This window comes from Epinephelus moara, chromosome 24 (assembly GCF_006386435.1).
Source record: "Epinephelus moara isolate mb chromosome 24, YSFRI_EMoa_1.0, whole genome shotgun sequence".
NCBI classification, from domain to species: domain Eukaryota; kingdom Metazoa; phylum Chordata; class Actinopteri; order Perciformes; family Serranidae; genus Epinephelus; species Epinephelus moara.
In genome coordinates, this window is record NC_065529.1 from 37201227 (window position 1) to 37218637 (window position 17411).

At 40.8% G+C, this 17411-nt stretch overlaps 1 protein-coding gene and 1 non-coding gene across 2 annotated transcripts; one reads left to right on the forward strand and one right to left on the reverse strand.

The window, feature by feature from the left end:
• Positions 1-661: 661 nt before the first annotated feature.
• LOC126386116 (nuclear factor of activated T-cells, cytoplasmic 2-like) lies at positions 662-14468 on the reverse strand. The gene is made up of 10 exons (XM_050038257.1): positions 14139-14468; positions 11771-12749; positions 11469-11640; positions 10739-10941; positions 10008-10180; positions 9252-9392; positions 6442-6497; positions 5991-6123; positions 2447-3064; positions 662-1027 (listed from the first exon to the last, which is right to left on the reverse strand). The coding sequence occupies exons 1-10, from the start codon at positions 14263-14265 to the stop codon at positions 981-983; spliced, it is 2649 nt and encodes an 882-aa protein (XP_049894214.1). The 5' UTR covers positions 14266-14468; the 3' UTR covers positions 662-980.
• A 1570-nt stretch (positions 14469-16038) lies between these two features.
• On the forward strand, positions 16039-16111 carry trnat-ugu (transfer RNA threonine (anticodon UGU)). The gene has a single exon. It is a non-coding gene; the product is annotated as a tRNA-Thr (tRNA).
• The last annotated feature ends 1300 nt before the right edge of the window (positions 16112-17411 follow it).

Sequence of the window (17411 nt, forward strand, 5' to 3'; positions counted from 1 at the left end):
CTACTTTTTAAACACGCTTTTATTGTGAATGTAATACACTACGGCAGTGGTTCTCAACCAAGGTTCCTTGAGGAAGAGAGTCTCTATGTGTCAGACCTGTGACAGTCTGGCCACCAGTCTGTCTGTCTAGGGTGTACTCTGCCTCTCACCCTGTGATAGCTGGGATAGGCTCTTGTACCAGAATAAGCAATTACGGAAAATGAATGAATGAAAGAATTCACTTTAGAAGTCAGTGACCAGTGTGAGTAAGGGTCGTAAGAGTGACTATTCTGATCATAGCTTTCCCTTCTTCCATGGTTTTCTCCACAGCTACAGTTGACAACCATATAATTCTGGTCTTACTCATATCTAACAACCAAAATCTTTTCAGATGGAGGTCCCTGAAGTGAAATCTTCTCAAATGGGGGTCAGTGCATTAATGTGTATTAATTCAAGGATCCTTGACATTATATCTCTCAGATATTTTTTATTTTTAATAGTGGCTAAAATATGCCGTCATGCTAGGGAAAAGTCATTTCAAATACAAAGGGAGATCTATCTATCTATCTATCTATCTATCTATCTATCTATCTATCTATCTATCTATCTATCTATCTTTAAATTATATATATTTAAAGTGTGTTAGCTGAGTAAGATTGCCCTTAATAGAAACACACTGATTCATATAAACAGAATTTATTTAATATAAAATATTTTATACATGCTTACAAGGAGCAATTGTACAAATATATGAACAAAGACAAGTCAAATAGGTTAAAATAAAGACACAATAGAGACACAGTATAGGTATGACACCCGTTCTACTATCTTGGCTAGGGTTAAAAAGCTTAAAGTTAAGGTGAGCCTGAAGTGGATCACTGTCTATTTTTTGCCACCAATCCAGTTTTTTTTAAGTTTACAAGTATAAGCTCTCTCCGAGATATTTAACATATCGTGCTTAATCTAATGGACATCAGAGCTGCCGCAGGCCTCCTCCAGGGTCACTCTCCATTGTGGCCTTTCATGTCTCTTTTGATGATGTCATTCACTGGAAAACATCACAAACAAGGGTAAATGAGTTAAATATTCACAACTATCCTGTAATAAAGAAAGACATTATGCTTATTATATATAATATTTTGAAGGAATTCTTGTATTTTTAATGTGCTTTTTCTTTAACCTCATTCGTCCTCAAGTCATTCATCTGATCTGTTGGAGTGTGGGGAGGTTGTGCAGTCTACATTTTTTAAATTCTACCAGCAGATGTCGCCAAAGTTAAATTATTGGGTAATTTCATAGTTTCATTATAGAGTCAACAATAAAGGGAAGTCAGGAAATGAAGGTGAAGAGAGAGTAACAAAAGCCCCCCAGCTTGACTTGAACCTGAGACGTTGTGGTTTGTGGTTAAAGCCACCACGGGGTCCCCAGAAATGATCTAATTTCATACATCCATCTGTCCAGTGATGACTTGCAGCCTCTTTGGTGATAATGTAAAGTATTCTCCACTAGATGTCTCTATTTTATTGAACACAGAATTATGTACCAATAAATAGAATAAGCACATTTGTTGTTGCACATGACAGAAAGAATAATTATAATCTCAACAAACAAAACAATAATAGGAACACTAACATAAATACAGCATGTAATTTGGTTAGATTGTTGTAGTTACTTTAACTTTCACTATTACCTCCTCAAACGCCAGAACAAAGGACATGCTTCTCTAACCACAGGTGTGTCTGCATATATTTGCCTATAAGGTACACTTCCTGTTTCTATCTCCCATCATAGAAGCGTAAAGAGAAAATTTGCCCCACAGCAAACAAGGTCAAGGTACATCACTTGTTCTCTCACTTCATGGCCCCATTACTTCTTTCCCCTTCATCAGCCTCAGATAAATCAGGAATCGTGAGCATGTTGTATTTTCTTTCAAATGAGACTGAGCACGCGCATCAAGCTTCTACAAGTGTAGTGAGTGTTTTCAGTTGTGTGAGTGAGAGTGAGACTGAAAGAGACAGGAAAGTGGATAGAAAGGCCCAACAGAAAACCACAAGGCGGGATTTGCAAGCGTACAGTTGCAATGCGCTTGTATGCATATGCAGATTGGACCACAATTACTCATCCCTCAGGCAAGTTTGCACGTATTTTGCAAAGTATATTCCCCCATTTAATCTTTCTTTGTAAAGCAATAAATAAAGTATCTTCTACAACTCAGCCTATCAATGATCTGTTGTCAAGGAAAACCAAAACAGCCGAAGTACAGATAGTGTTGTGCTTATCGCTGAAATGTGAAGAACGGCAGAATTCAGCGTGTGACGAAGGAAAAAACAAGGGCTTAAGAGAGAAGTTTATACCCTGCAAAGATATGAGGGATGAGGGGGGCAGACGCTGTTCAACAATCCCACCAGCACTTCATTTGAAGCATATTGACCCCTTTAAGAACAAAGTATGTAACAGAAGTACTCACCGTCCTCCAAGTAAGCATAGCGGAGGTTCTCTTGTTTGACCATGACCCTCTCTGGAGCTCGTTCCTCATGGTTTCCTCTTCCAGAGCCGATCTGGGTCATTGGCTCCACTCGGCCTACGACCTTCCCTTGAGCTTGACCCTGGATGTATCTTGAAGGTGGTGACTTTCCCAGTGGCAGCGCTGTCTGCACAAAACCCTGATGTCTTGACACCAAACAGGCCTCGTATGAATCACCAACCTGAGGACTTTCGCCCAGTTTGCCCACAGGGGTTCTGGCACTGACGCACTGGCTGGGGGTGGAGGCAGCGTGGGATCCACCGAGGAGGTTGGTGTAACACGGGTTTGCAGCGTGGTACAGCACGGGGTTGTTGATCATAGTGCCGGCTCTGGACTGGTAATAGACTGGTTGGTCGTCCAGTGGATCAGGGATTAACATGTGGGCTCTGGGGTCTACAGTGGTTAGATGGTACATTGTTGGAGAAACATTCAAGGCTTGAAGGTTGCTCTCCTGCTCCAGGTGATGGTAGAGTGACTTCATTGAGAGGCCCGACAGAGACTGATTGTCTGAGTAGATGTGCGAATTCAACTGGTAGTCGTCCAGTGGTTCTGCTTTGATGGCTAGAAAATAAAAGGTGAGAGAAATCAGTGTAGGTCATTAGCTCACTAATGATCATGATAATATCGTATCGTGGATTCTCTGGTGATTCCCACACCTACTGCATACCACCTATTAAATCAACAATTAAGTATGCCATTACCAACAGACTGTTCACACTGATGTATACGGCCACCCAACAGCTCTCACATCTCTGAAAACATCGCAGCAAATTTCCAAACAAGCATTATTTGGATAAACTGACCACAAATCGGGAATCTCAATAGTTATTTTCTCGTCTGAAAAAATGTTAAAATAATAAAATAACATATTAACAGGTTTTTTAATAGCTTTAAATCTCTGCTATTGCCAGCTGTTGCGCAGTCTGAAGAGATGCGATGAGCGTGTCTAGTAAGCTCAGTTCGCACACTCACAAATCCACATACTATGCAGTGTGAACGCACCACACACTCAATTTTACTTGACACTTAATAATATGTCAGTGGGATTTGGAACACATCGTGAGAGTCTACAGCCACAAGTAGTGGTACAGTGGTGCTTCAAGCTAAATGCTAACATCAGCATGCTAACATCCTCACAATGACATTGCTAACATGGTGATGTTTAGCTGGTGTTAATTACTGAATTTTGACCTGTTGGTGCGAGAGAGAAAAAACAAGGGGATCAACAAAGCTGGTAGGATTCGTTATCTGGGGACCATGGGTGTCTGTACAAAATTTCATGGTAATCCATCCAATAGTTGTTGAGATATTTCAGTCTGGACCAAAGTAGTGGGGCGACTGACCAACAGTGACTATGTTTACATACAATAAATACTGCGGTTCTTGCCTATTCTATTCCTACCAAGCTGTTAACATAAAAATACCATTAATATTCCTGTGCACATGCAGCTGTGCATATTCTGATTACATGCCCTTAAGTGTTGTTTATCATTTCAAAATGGAAAGTGCAGCAGTTGAAGACTTTTGTGCCATTTTTGCATCTTTGCGTCAAAATAAAAAGTTTCCTATTTCAAAGTTTCCTACCGGTGGCACAGCCTCTCTCTTTTGCTCTTTCAACCAGCCTCTTAGAAAGGTCAGTGTTGTGATATGTTTCACATATCCGAACAGCAAAGTTTCATTTATCAAATTTCCGTCACATCAGAAACTCACTGTCAACAAAAGCAGCGGTACTGTATTTTAATGCTATTATCATGTCACACCTGTCATACTGTTTGACTAGCTGGGCACAAGCCTCTTGTACAACACTAAAATCTGTACAAGTAGTCTATCATCAGGCTGTGAAAGTACTGGACAAGAAGTCAAATGCTCATCATCATTGTCACAGTATTACTAATTACAATTTACTGAGCTGGGACAACTTCGTTAAATTCAAAGATGCCTGTCTCACTTATAAGATCCTGCATGGCTTGGCTCCTCCCCCCCTTGGTGCTTTTATAACACAGAAAACATCCACTGACAGGCATACCAGGTCTATCAGCAGAGGGGACTGTGTAATTCCAAAAAGAAGGACTGCCTTTGGTCAGGCAGCCTTCTCGGTGAGAGCTATTCACACCTGGAATATTCTTCCAGCGCAGCTCAGGGAGTATGACACTTATCTTTCTTTTAAAAGAAATTTAAATCTATGGTTGAGAGACGGTCAAGTATGTGACCATCTGCTCTGAAACTGTAATGTTTTTGTATTTTATTGTATGCACTGTAATATATTGTATTGTAATATATTGTATACCATGTATTTTATAAGTAGGTACTGTTTTATTTTTTTTTTATTGTAGTGCTCAAGTCACCTGCCCCAGAGACTACGGTTGAAAATTAGCCAACTTGGCTAAACCGGCATGTTTACAGAAATGTTTATTAATGTGCATTGTCTCTGTATATTTAAACCAATAAACTAAACTAAACTAAATCCAAAGCTTTCATAATGTTTAAAAATAGGTGTGTTTTTTTTCTTTCCAACCAGAAATGTGGGGTTTTCTTTTGGGCATGCATCTTTACCCCACAGCCTTGCAAACTGTTGGTTAGTTAGTTTGGGTACAGCGTGTTCATGACAACACACAGCGCCAACCATAAAGAAGCAAGAGGTTGTGGTTGCGGTAAAAACCCCAAATGAATTGCAAAGTCTGAAGCACTGTATACATGTCCAAAGAATGCTCCTATAATCCGAATAAGTTCAGCAGAACCCACGTCTTGATCGGAAAATGTTACACCCGTAAAAACACAGTCCATGTAAACATAGTCAGTGACATTTTTTAGCTGTGCTGGCTCTATGAGGCCTGAGATGTTACAGGGATCCGGTAATTTAGGAAAACACACCAATGCATTTCATGATAAGGTATTATAATTAACATTTCTTTCATGTACCCACTCAACCCGCCTCATCCATTTATACTCAAGTTTCCTAAAACAATATGTGTGAAAGTGTGTGTCTGCATTTCAGCTGTAGATGTTTCATGTGGGTGGAGAGAGCGTTAGTGAAAACAATAGTGGAGTATTTTTCCATTTCAGAGCAAGTGAGAGTCGTAGCCCTACGCCTGCAGTTCGCTGGTAACAGCTACGGACTGATTTCTTGTGACTGGAAGTGATTTCTTGTAGATCATCAGCGTAAAGTGAGGATAACAGAAAGAAGCTAGTGGCTGCTTTTAATTGTGTTAAAGTGTCCTCGGGTTTAAATGTTCCTTTAATTATGTAGCAGTTAGATCTAATCTGATTAAAGTGTTGCCGGTTCCTGTATCCTCAAGGTTTGACTTAATCAAGGGATGAGTGGCTTGTTGTTGAGGTTTGTGCTGACAGAGGTGAGAACAACTGACTCTCCCTGCTAACCCTCGGCTTGACACTGAAGACCTTTCAGTCACCTTCCCGTCTCTCAAACATTTGAGCCCCCCCTCTTCCTCCTGTAACATCAGAGCAGACATGGCTGACAGATAAATACCTATCATAGGAGTGTAGATGAAGTGCTGAGGCTGACTGCGTTTCTTCTTCCCGTTGATGACATAGAAGTTGACTTTGGCCGGGTGGGAAATGTTCTGCTTTCGATACGGAGGGACCTCGACAAAAAGCATGTTCTAGATGGGGATTGCGACACAAAAGAAAAACAAGATCACTCTTGAGATTAAATGTCATGTTGAAACAGAGAGGCGTAGGCTGCCCCAAATCTTTCGCTTGTGTGTTTCAGAATCAAAATCAGTATCAGAAATAAAAGTCCCAGAATGTGATATATACATAGCAGCGTGCTGTGTGCGGTCATGGGTTTGTGTTTTGCTTTCTGTTTATTTGAATTTGTAAGAGTCTACTTTGATCCAATGCCTATCTACAAAAGTAAATCCTTGGTTATATAAAATGATGCTACATGTGTCAGTGCAGATAAGTGGAAGTCAACTCACAGCCTGTGTTTTGTCTCTGTCCACAGTGGCCTCCACCTCCCAGAGTTGCTTCCCATCTGAAAGCAGAGCAAGTAAAGTGTACATGCATTAAAGCAGAGTAAGTTTAAAGCAGTAGTTTCACATTTTGGGAATACGCTTATTTGCTTTCTTGAGGAAAGTTAGATGAAAAGATTTATACTGCTCTCATGTCTGTACAAGAAACATGTGGCCTGAAACAGCAGCCAGTTAGCGTTAGCTTAGCACAAATAATGGAAACCACAGACTGTAAAAATCATAGATGTGGCGACCCTGACGTCACCCATTAGTTTTTCACGACTCCCATTTTGACACATCGAGTTCAGCATTACAGCTGTCGCCATACTGTTGTTGTTTTTTTGAGCCATTAGTGACCATATTTGGTTGAGAGGCTGGCGCTGTAAAGGAGCGAGGGGTGGATCTGACTGAAAGCCCAGGACAATATTAGCAGACAGCCTGTCACTCAAAGCAGTCCAGCCTTAAATATGCGTAACTTCAAGCCTCAATAAAATATAAATAGGTGAGTTACATAAAAATTCACCCCGTACAGTTGTCATGAAGGGAGAAATTAGTTTTCTCGATACGATACGATACGATACGATACGATACGATACGATACTGGCTATAACCTTATATTTGTCAGACAGACGTGTGCGTGGTAATGATTTTCTCATCGTACTTGTCTGGAAGAAAGCAAATAAATCAATTCCACACAATGTCCAACTGTTACTCGAGCTGCAACAAAATAAGTCGATCAAATGAAAATTAATCAACAGCTATTTTGATAATTGATTAATTGTTTTAATCATTTTTAAGCAAAAATATCGAACACCGGTTCCAGCTTCTTAAATGTGTTAATTTGCTGCTTTTCTTTGTCATTTATGATTGTAAAGAAAGAGTCTTTGAGTTTTGGACTGTTGGTTGGTGAAAGGAAGCAATCTTAAGACATCACTTTGGGCTCTGGGAATTTGTGATGAGCATTTTTTTTTTTATATACACTAAACGTTTCATTATTATTAGTCATAAAAATAATCAGCAGATGAATTGATAAGGAAAGTAATTGTTAGTCATAGCCCTGACGGTTACTAATACTACTATACCGTCTATAAATATACAAATGTGTAAGAAATCAGATGATGTCAATCCTTTCTTTAATTTACATAACATTATGTGAACATATTTATACTCAGACAGTGGAGAACAGCCTTCTCTTATATGTCTGGTTTAGTGTTTCATTCCCACCTCAGTTTTTACCTGCTGTCTCTGTTTTCTACCCACGCTTTAAGAAAAAAAACAAAAAAAAACAACACAAAGCCTCTGCTCTGGGTCTGAATCTTTATCAGTCTCTCTAACCACATCCTGTTGCATAAAAACCCCACACCAAGCAACAGGGAGGCTTTACATGCAGTCAACTGTACCCATCCTGCTCTCACACCATGTCACCCAGTGTAAAATGTTGTGTGGGCAGGGGGAGCAGTAGCGAGGTGAGAATTTTCCATGTAGAAATAAATAAAAGTCGTCGCCTCCAGTAAAGCAGTAAAAGTTGAAACTAATGGCTCATTTAGTGAGAGATAAAAGTGGGGGCTGACGGAAGGTGTGCGTCACTGATGTTGCCCGGGCAATATGCAAATACTCTGAAAATACAAATACTATATGAGTAGGTTGATGCGCTCGGGCAGGATATTGAGAGGCCACAGATGTATCTGGGTATTGCATTAAGTGATGGTCTATTTTAATCATAGAAACCTGGTTGGAGTCCAAATATACACACATAACAATCACAGGTCAACATAACACACAAATCAAGAGTGTTTATAAAACCTAGAAACACAGCATAATGTATTAAAGGAATGGTTCAACATAGGTTATATGCTTAAACTGAGCCTTTCTCACATCTACTCACTTAAATCTCAGCAAAAATGTTAATTAGCCTATTTCCCAAAATGTTTCACTATTCTTTTTAAAGGGACAGTTCACCCTAAAGTCAAAATCACATATTTTCCCTCTTACCTGTTGCTGAGTGTTGGAGAGATCGACCAGAGAGATGATTGCTTTCTGTTGTATATAATGGAACTTATGGCACTCGGCTTGTGGTGCTCAAAAAAATGAGAAAAAAAGAAAAAGAAAAAAAAAAGAAGAAGTCTTTCCAGAAATCATGAGCCAGTTACTCAAGCTAATCCACAGACTTTTTTGTGAGCAGTTTCATGTGGGAAGTATTTTCTTTCTATCAAACTACACCTGCTGACTGTTTTATGGCGCAGAAGGAAGTGTGCATCTACTCATGGAAGAGAGACTTGTGTTCAAAACAGTGCAAGAAGTAAAAGTGAAGGCCGTCCTCCTTGGCTGAGCAGTAACGTTAGCTAGCCCAGGTGAGCTAGCAGTATTGAACTATTAGTTAGAATATAGTTGCTGTCACGAGCACAAACGTCTCGTCCATGAGTAGATGCACGCTTCCTTCTGCGTGGTGATCTGGTTTTCAGGTGTAGTTTTTGTAGAAAGAAAGTAGTTCCTACATGGTCACAACAAGGTCTGTGGATTATCTTGAGTAACTGGGTCAAGATTTCTGAGTAAAGACACTGATGTCTAGTTTTTCAAATCCACTTTTTGACACTTTGAGCACCACAAGCTGAGTGCTCATCAAAACAATCTAGACTGATAAATAGCACTACAGGTAAGGCTGAACTGCCCTTCATTTTCAGCACCAACTGAAACATGAATTTGAGGTACATGAAGAGTTGAAATAATCTAACAACATATGATTACTGGTAAAGATAAAAAAAATAAGTCTTCCTCACCTTGTGCCTTCTCTGAAAATATTACTTTGGAGTCGGATGTGAAATTCTGTCCAGTGAGGACCATTTGTTTGCCGCCAAGTACCGACCATCGGTCCAGATCCTGCCTCTCAACTGCGGGGAACTCCTGAGCTGAGCGCTGGGCTGAGGAAACAGGAAGACACAGCTGCATGAAAGACCACACAGAGGACAGTATGTATCTATGTAACTTTTGGCCACAAGTTACAATTAAGAGTATTGTATCAAACTCTGGAGAAAGATAGTTGATTGTTGAGTCTCATTACAGGTCGTCATATACCGACGCTTTGGGCTGATGGTTGGACCGAGCCACCAAGCCTGGGAATGAGACTGAACAATCAACCATCTTTCTCCAGAATTACATACAACACTTTGAAATCAAAACGTTGAATAATAAAATGTATTGTAACAGTTCCATAAGTAAAGAACAATCGTAAAGTTAATAAGCTTGCCAGCAACCAACAATAGCTATCTAACATTAATCACCATAGACTATGGATCATACCAGCTCAAGTATGACTACAGTATACCGAATTAATCAAAGATTTGAATTCAAGTTTTCATTTGTAAGAGGAGGATATATTCACATTTTAAGTAGTTTAAAGAGGCATTAAGTTTACACATAATGAGATATACATGAGTGTAAAAAATAAAGATAAACCCGCAAGTTCGGCAATGACAGATGTCATCATCCAGTGGCAGGAAGCAAATTCAGCTTATCGGGAATTAAACGCTCCTTACAGCATTCAATAGGATGAGAGGCAGCTTGAAGAGACACGATCTGGCCTCCAGGCTGAGGGATGTGGACACGAAACACCAAACGCACGCGTGTGTTCTTCCGTCCAATGTCCGTCTCACCGTTCCTCAGCTCGATGTCGGCATTCCTCAACTTCAAGATTCCTACACAGTCAATCCTGTGAATGTAAGAAAACAGATGAGATTAAATAAAAGTGTACTGAATTAGGCCGAAGTGCTGCGTTAGAAACCTCGTTTTTATTCACAATCCGCTGCAAGACAGTTTCTGTTTACATGCAGTGAAACTGTAATCTGCATCGGTTTTAATTTCTCAGTTAAAACCCAGTTTTGTTCTGTGACATTTCGATTAACTTTTTTTGGCATTGTTTTTCTGTGATTCATCATACGTCAAGTTCATGAAAGTGTGTCTTTTCTTGCTGCTGCGTCTGGTAGGCCTTTCTTGGAAAAACTCTCTGGCACACAGGAAGTGATGCAGTCTATGTTTCCGTCAGCGGCGACTTGTTGGAAGTGAAAAAGACAAAACCCTTGCAGCTGGTGTGAGCAGCCATAGTCACCATGTGTGAGGATAAAAAGAAAAGAGCACTTAGCAAAAAAACTCCTGTCGACTCTAATGTATCTCTGCATCTGTAACTCTGAGAGAGGAAACCAAAAGCACCACAGAAGTGACTGCAGATTGCCTAATAACATGTATCCCACAGCGTCTCTCTGCTACTCACACTACTCTCATATGGTTCTTTGGCTCAAGAGGGATCTCCAACACTTTGGTCCCGTTTATCATCCTCTCCATGCTGGGCGTGGTGACGGTCTTCCCGGTGATGCGGTGGACCTGGTAGAAGGCGTGGGGCTTCAGGATCCTCTCGTCAGCTGTTCCTATGAAGACCTGCAACCCCAGTGGAGCTGTGCCTTGGTACCCACAGAGCTATTAGGGGCAACAAAGGCGATTAAATGCATGCTTCACACTGAATTAAACTAACTATGATACTGACAACAAATCCACAAAGCACAATAAATCTCTTTTCCCTGTGGGGATGATTTCACAGCAGGTCACTGTCTAACTAGCATAACAAGAACACTGATTTGCATAGTCCGTTTGTGCATCAGTGCCAGGAACACCAACAGTAACGGCTCTCTCTCTCTCACCAGAGCAGTAAATAAAGCAGAACCATGAACCAATTCTTGCAGTATGTGTCAGTACACCTGATCTGTGACTCTATGTGTGTCTTTTGGCAGTTTAAAACAATGCATGTCTTAATAATTTGTCCTTGTAGGGGTGAGGATCTTTGATTCATTTGCACGGCTGTCATTATCCAGGAAATGACACCCCATGTTTACGATCTCTGCTACCTCATTTCTCTTTTACAGAACTGGAAGTGACACAGATAATATGTGAGAGTGATTTCCCTTTCTTGTTTCCATCTTTGCACACCCCACACCCAAAAAAAGCACCTGAATTTCTGGATGTCCTCCGTTAGGTGTCTTTACAGCTCCTCGGCTGCCCTCGGTCTCATAATGAGCTCTGTGGTGAGATCTGGGCTCTTGCTGGATAAGAAGCTCGTACTGACCGGACTGACTGGGCAACGGCCACTCTAAAGACGGAAGTGGAGCCACTGAGAGACCACTGGAGAAAAGACAGAGAGAAATACTCATCTCATACTTGTCAATTAAATGGTGCACATCAACACTGGTCATTTGAGCTCATTAAAAAGATCTGAATTTTTAAAAGTTAGAATGAAGGACAGGCAACACACCTGAATGCCCCGTGGTGGACTGGATGAGGAGGAGGCCACACAGCTGGGAGCATATAGAAGGTTTCAGACTTGACTTCAGCTCCTGCCCTGCCCATTCTCTCCTGCTCAATGGACCAGTCGTACCCCTCTCCATACACACAGTCCTGCCTCTGAGTCTGCACCACCGCAGGAGGCATCGCTCTGGGAAGACTGGAGCTGAGGCTGCTCAGCATCTCCTCCAGGCCTGAGGAGGTGGTCTGAGCTTGGGGCTGGAACTCAGCTGGAGCCTGGTATTGGTGAAGGTAGTAGGACCCCTGCTGCTCATGAGGTGAAGGGATGGGACTGGGGCTCCGGGAGCGCTGCTTGACAGGAGTGCCCCCCTGACAGGACTGGGTCTTGTCATAGGAGCGCTTTCCGTGCGGCGAGGCAGAGCGGGAGCGCTGGTGGGGGAGCGATGAGGCGGGGCGTTGATGCTGGGGCAGGAGATAGGTCTCATCTGTGACGCTGTTGTGAGGCGAGGCTCCTGGAGAGGAGTGGGCAGAAGAAGTGTGGATGCCCTGGATGCCCGGGCAGAGGTCTAAGCCGGACAACCCTACACCGCAGCTGCCTCCGTTAGAAGGTGAGACGCACGGTGAAGCCACAGGAGAGTACGCGTCTGCAGGCCAGCCTGTGGAGGAGTTACTGCTGGCAGGACTCACACACTCCCTGTACGGCCCCAGAGCTTTGGTGCCAGGGCTCGGATCAAGGGTCTGAGAGCTGAGAGAGTCACCCGACACCCGAGTGATCTCAATCCTGGGGCTGGGAGCTGGGATGGTGCCTTGTCTTGATGCCAGCCCCAGGGATTCAAACACTGCCCCTGGCATGTTGTCAGTGGTGGGGCTGTGAGTGGAGGGGTCCTGACTGGAGGCTGGCTGGTTGGAGCTGGAGATGTACGCAGCGTGATGGTCCACCACCAGCATTGGAGGCTGGCTGTCATTCTGTAGGAGAGCATCTGATTCATCTGTCAGAAGTGAAAGTGGGGATTAACATGTGCACACATGTACAAAGACTACTACCCCGTGATAACTTCAGGATTCCCTACAGCCAGGTTTTAAAGAGCCCATGGTGTAAAAAGACAAATTTCCATGTTTTTTTATAGTACAAAGCAGATGAAAAGTCAAAACACTCAATCCACAGAGATGCACACAGCGACTACGCCTTTAAACATATCGTCAGGACTTCCATGAAGTTGTGATGTCACAACTACACTGTACAGACCATTTCAAACTTAAATATAAACTAAATCATGGTTGTCTGAAGGGACCTGAATACAGCATTGGAGGCGGGGCCATGTTTATTCCTATGTAAGCTCCTCAGTGGTGCCTGAAGCCAAAAAAATATCAACTGCTGCATTTAAACGATACTTGACACTGCTTGGACCCAATCTGTTGCCTAGCAATGCAATTCAAGTGTTAACACAGTGTTAACAATGTTACTGATACTATTCTTTCTCACACCTTCAACTCAAACCATTGTGTTGCCCCGCCCAAAGTAGGCCTATATCATTTAATGATTAAATTAATATCGTAAACATGCGGGCGACTAGTCGACTAATGGCCCTAAATGATGACTATTGGTCGACTAGGAAGCCCTACTAGCACTATATGATGCACGATTTTCTACCCAGAAGTTTTTGTAAACAAACATTGTGATTTGCTCTATAAAGATAAAAAGTGACACCGCAGTAGGCTAATTCCCCTCGCTGCAGTCATGGTGCAGAGATATTAAGAGTGGAGATATGGAGGATACGCAAACGCTCATCAATAACAAAAGACTGAGCTTCTTTTGGAGGGGGGAGCTTAGACAGACAGGCGCTGAAACGGAGCGTTTCAGACAGAAGGTGAAAGCAGGTATGTTCAGACGGACAGTATGAGGAAAATAATGTGGTTTTTGAACCTTAAAGCAAATAAAAATGTTCTAGTAGAAACCCAAAACACAAGTATGAACCTGAAAATTAGAATAATATGGGACCTTTAAGACATGTCAAAATACTCCTAACACTTTGCAAAAAAACTACCGCATTAAACATTCTAAAAATGAAACCTTCTTGAGTGAATTTTAACTCTGTTAAACTGTGATAAAGACAATTTATGCTTGTTTTCCTACAGAGAGAATAGCGTAGTTAGTTTCTCCCCTTCTTAATGACAGTGAAAGAGGAGTGTAACATCAGTCCCTGACAGCAGAGTACTCACTGATGGATATCCCAGAGCCACTTCACTTTACTTCACTGTTACAGACTCAACAAAAGCCATCATCTTTGTATTCTAATAACAAAAATACTAAGAAAAAATGATGTAATTGGATGGGAGATGCTATGTTAAGTCTCTGTAAAAACATATTTCAAACACACCTTTATCACAGCCGACAGGAAAGTCCTCTCCAGGTGGATTATACAGGAACAGGTCAGAGAAGTCCAGCTCCTCCTGGCTGATGTCCTGACCCAGGCCCTCGGTGAAGCCCAAACCTCCAGAAGTCATCTCTCCAGCTCTCAATATGTAAATCTGCTTCCGACAACTTATCTTCTGTGATAACTTTCAAACTCAGCCAACTAAGTAGAGCTCTGCGCATGAGATAAATAAATAATAAACCGACAGTGTTACCTTTTGTTTGTTGGATTTAAAACATTTGGCAGCTGCTCAAATAAAACATCCAACACCGCGATGTGACAAAACGAGCGGTGACAGACGCTTCCTGTCACTGCTGATGATGACAAGCAGACAGGAGGCGCGGGCCCGTGTGTGTGTGTGTGTGTGTGTGTGTGTGTGTGTGTGTGTGCGCTGACAGAGTGCAGCACAGGCCCCATTTCCTTTGTGTGAGTCACGTAGAGTCACAGTATGACATACAAAGACAGCATAAACATACAGCAGTCTGCTCTCTATAGTAAAATTATAATGACGTCACATGTAAATGTCATGTTGTAATTATTTCCAGTTATAGTTTTATAAACTTATAGCTTCCATTGTTTTTATGTAATTAACAGTGGGGTTTTTTACCCTTTGGTCTTCTACTGAATCTATTGTGTGTCTTTATTTGTTGACTACTGCCATGCTTTTTACAGAAACACATGATAATATAAATTAATCCCGTATAGAGCTACTAAAAATAAGTACACGAATTAAAAAATAATTTGAAAAAATAAATAGATAAATACAAATAAACAACAAAACACAGAGAAAGCAAGTAAAAAAATATATATAATAGATAATTATAGAATTAATAAATAATAATACAATTTTAAAAATGAAGTTTAAATTACAAAACAAGAGTGACATAATGATCTGATTAGAAGCAGTAAAGCCTGCAGTTATGAATAAATGAATAATTTTTGTTTCTGTTACATACATCTGGAGACACAGAGATTATTTCATACGAAATTTTCTCACAGTTGATGACCGAAGGAATAGGCTATGCTATATATATATATCCTATATTAACCAAAGGAAACCCAGAATATCAGCTATACCAAAGAAAGGAAATAAATAAATAAATGAATAATTAAATAGTACGTAAACAGTGTACACAATAATATATGATTAGATAATACTGTGTTTTTCTGTATTATTACAGAAATATAGTAAAAGACATTATAGTTTAAAATGCAATAAAACAGTATATCATTTGAATATAATATAATATAATATAATATAATCATCCAAAGCAAGTTAAGCAACATATATCTCTTGATTTATGTCTTAAGAAAATCTATTAAAAGATGAATAACACCTTAAAAACATTACTCATGAAACTTGTTGTCATTCGCATACATAAATAAATTAAAATGTGAAATAAAGCGTTTCAAAACAGTAAAACATTAACAGACTCAGTGAGAGCAGGTTTGGGCCACTGGGTGGCAGTGTTGTCCCATTTCCATCAAGTTCCTGTTCCTGTTCCTTCAAGTGTCAGGTCAGTCATCAAACTTTTAAAACACACAATTATTAATTATGTGTTCATTCTCACTCGCCTCATGTGGTTTGTAGCCATGCAGAGACTGTAGTTTTGGTTTTAATAAATCAGTCACTGAGATCTCGACTCCATGTTGTGATTTAGGATTCACTTTCAATACTTTAAACGTTATTATAAAACAATATTTGAGCCATCAAATCTCCTCAATATACATCACTCTGCATGTGCAGCGTTTAAACAATGCTATCTATGCCGTTGTCATTAAACATATTACATCTGGATATGACACCCAGCTGTCAGTGGCCACACTGATGACACGAGACACGGACAGCGCTGGAAACAGCTGCGGCTCTATAGCTCAGTGGTTAGAGCACTGGTCTTGTAAACCAGGGGTCGTGAGTTCGATCCTCACTAGGGCCTGCAATTCATTTATGCTGTTCCCATGGTGTTTACCATGTTACAGATAAATTGAATCACTGTAATAAAAACTAGGACAGCTTCGTTAAAAAAATTAAAGCGTTGTAACGTGTTTCCATTCACGACGTGTCACTCAACCTGAATAACAACACTCACAGTGCACAATATCCACATATTCTTTGGTAGGAAGTAATTTTAATGAAAAAAAAAAACTCAATTGAAACTCAAACTATGAAATATTCTTTGTAAGCTGAATGCAGTTACTGTAATTTGCTTTAGACAAAAGTGTTTGTAATGTAATGTACCTATCTGTGTGGCTTTACCACTGGACATGTGTGAGTAAGATATCTCCTTTGGTAATTTAGTTGAACTGACCCTTTAAATAATTACCAATCTTTAGAACAGTGGTTCCCAACTAGTGGATCGCAGTCCAAAAGTGGGTCGTGGGTCCATTCTGAACGGTCCACAAGTGACTCGGGAACGTGTAAACTTTATTTTGAAGTACAGTAAATTTCCAGCACAGAGCTTTTATGTTGAAGTGCAGTTTCCTGCTGTAGAGTGAGCAACTAAAGGACAGGTAATTGACAGAGACAGCAGCTTGATGACATGGACAAATGCAAGTATGATGCTGAATATATTAAAATGTGTGGACCTTGAACTAGTGACTGAGGAGATATCTGGACCCTGTGGCTGAACCAGTTGGGAACCACTGGTTTAGAATTTGCCCCGACAGAAAAGTTATCCCCAGTCATATCTGCACTCTTGATCGGTTTCTACACATGGTAACATTTTAGTTTTATTTAGGATATTTCAACAAATCATTGATGAAAATATAGACTCATGAAAACGTCTCTCCTGAGAGGTGAATCCACTCGGAGGCATTTAACTTCTGCTGCCTGGTTCACGTGTTGATGTCACCTGAGGTCACATGTGAGTCTATAGGCCTCACGGCAGTCATATGAGTCACACAAATTAAGGTGTGAAGCTGCGTAAAATTGCCAGGGAGGGGATCTGAGGACAATGAAGCTCATAAATGTTGTTGCTCGCCTTCAGGCTGTCCTCAAAGGAGCTTTGCTTGTCCTTAAGACTGAGGTAAACTGAGCAATGGTGGAGGAAGCACTCCGATCCTGTGCTTATGTAAAAGTACCAAGGCCACAATATACATTTAGTCCATTACAAGAAAAAATCCTGCTGGTTTAGATACAGAGGTGTTACTGTATCAGCAAAATCTAGTAAGTGTTAGGTTAAGAGGAAAATATCTTGGGAAACTGCTAACAAGTAGTTGTTTGTGAGGAGTTTTTTT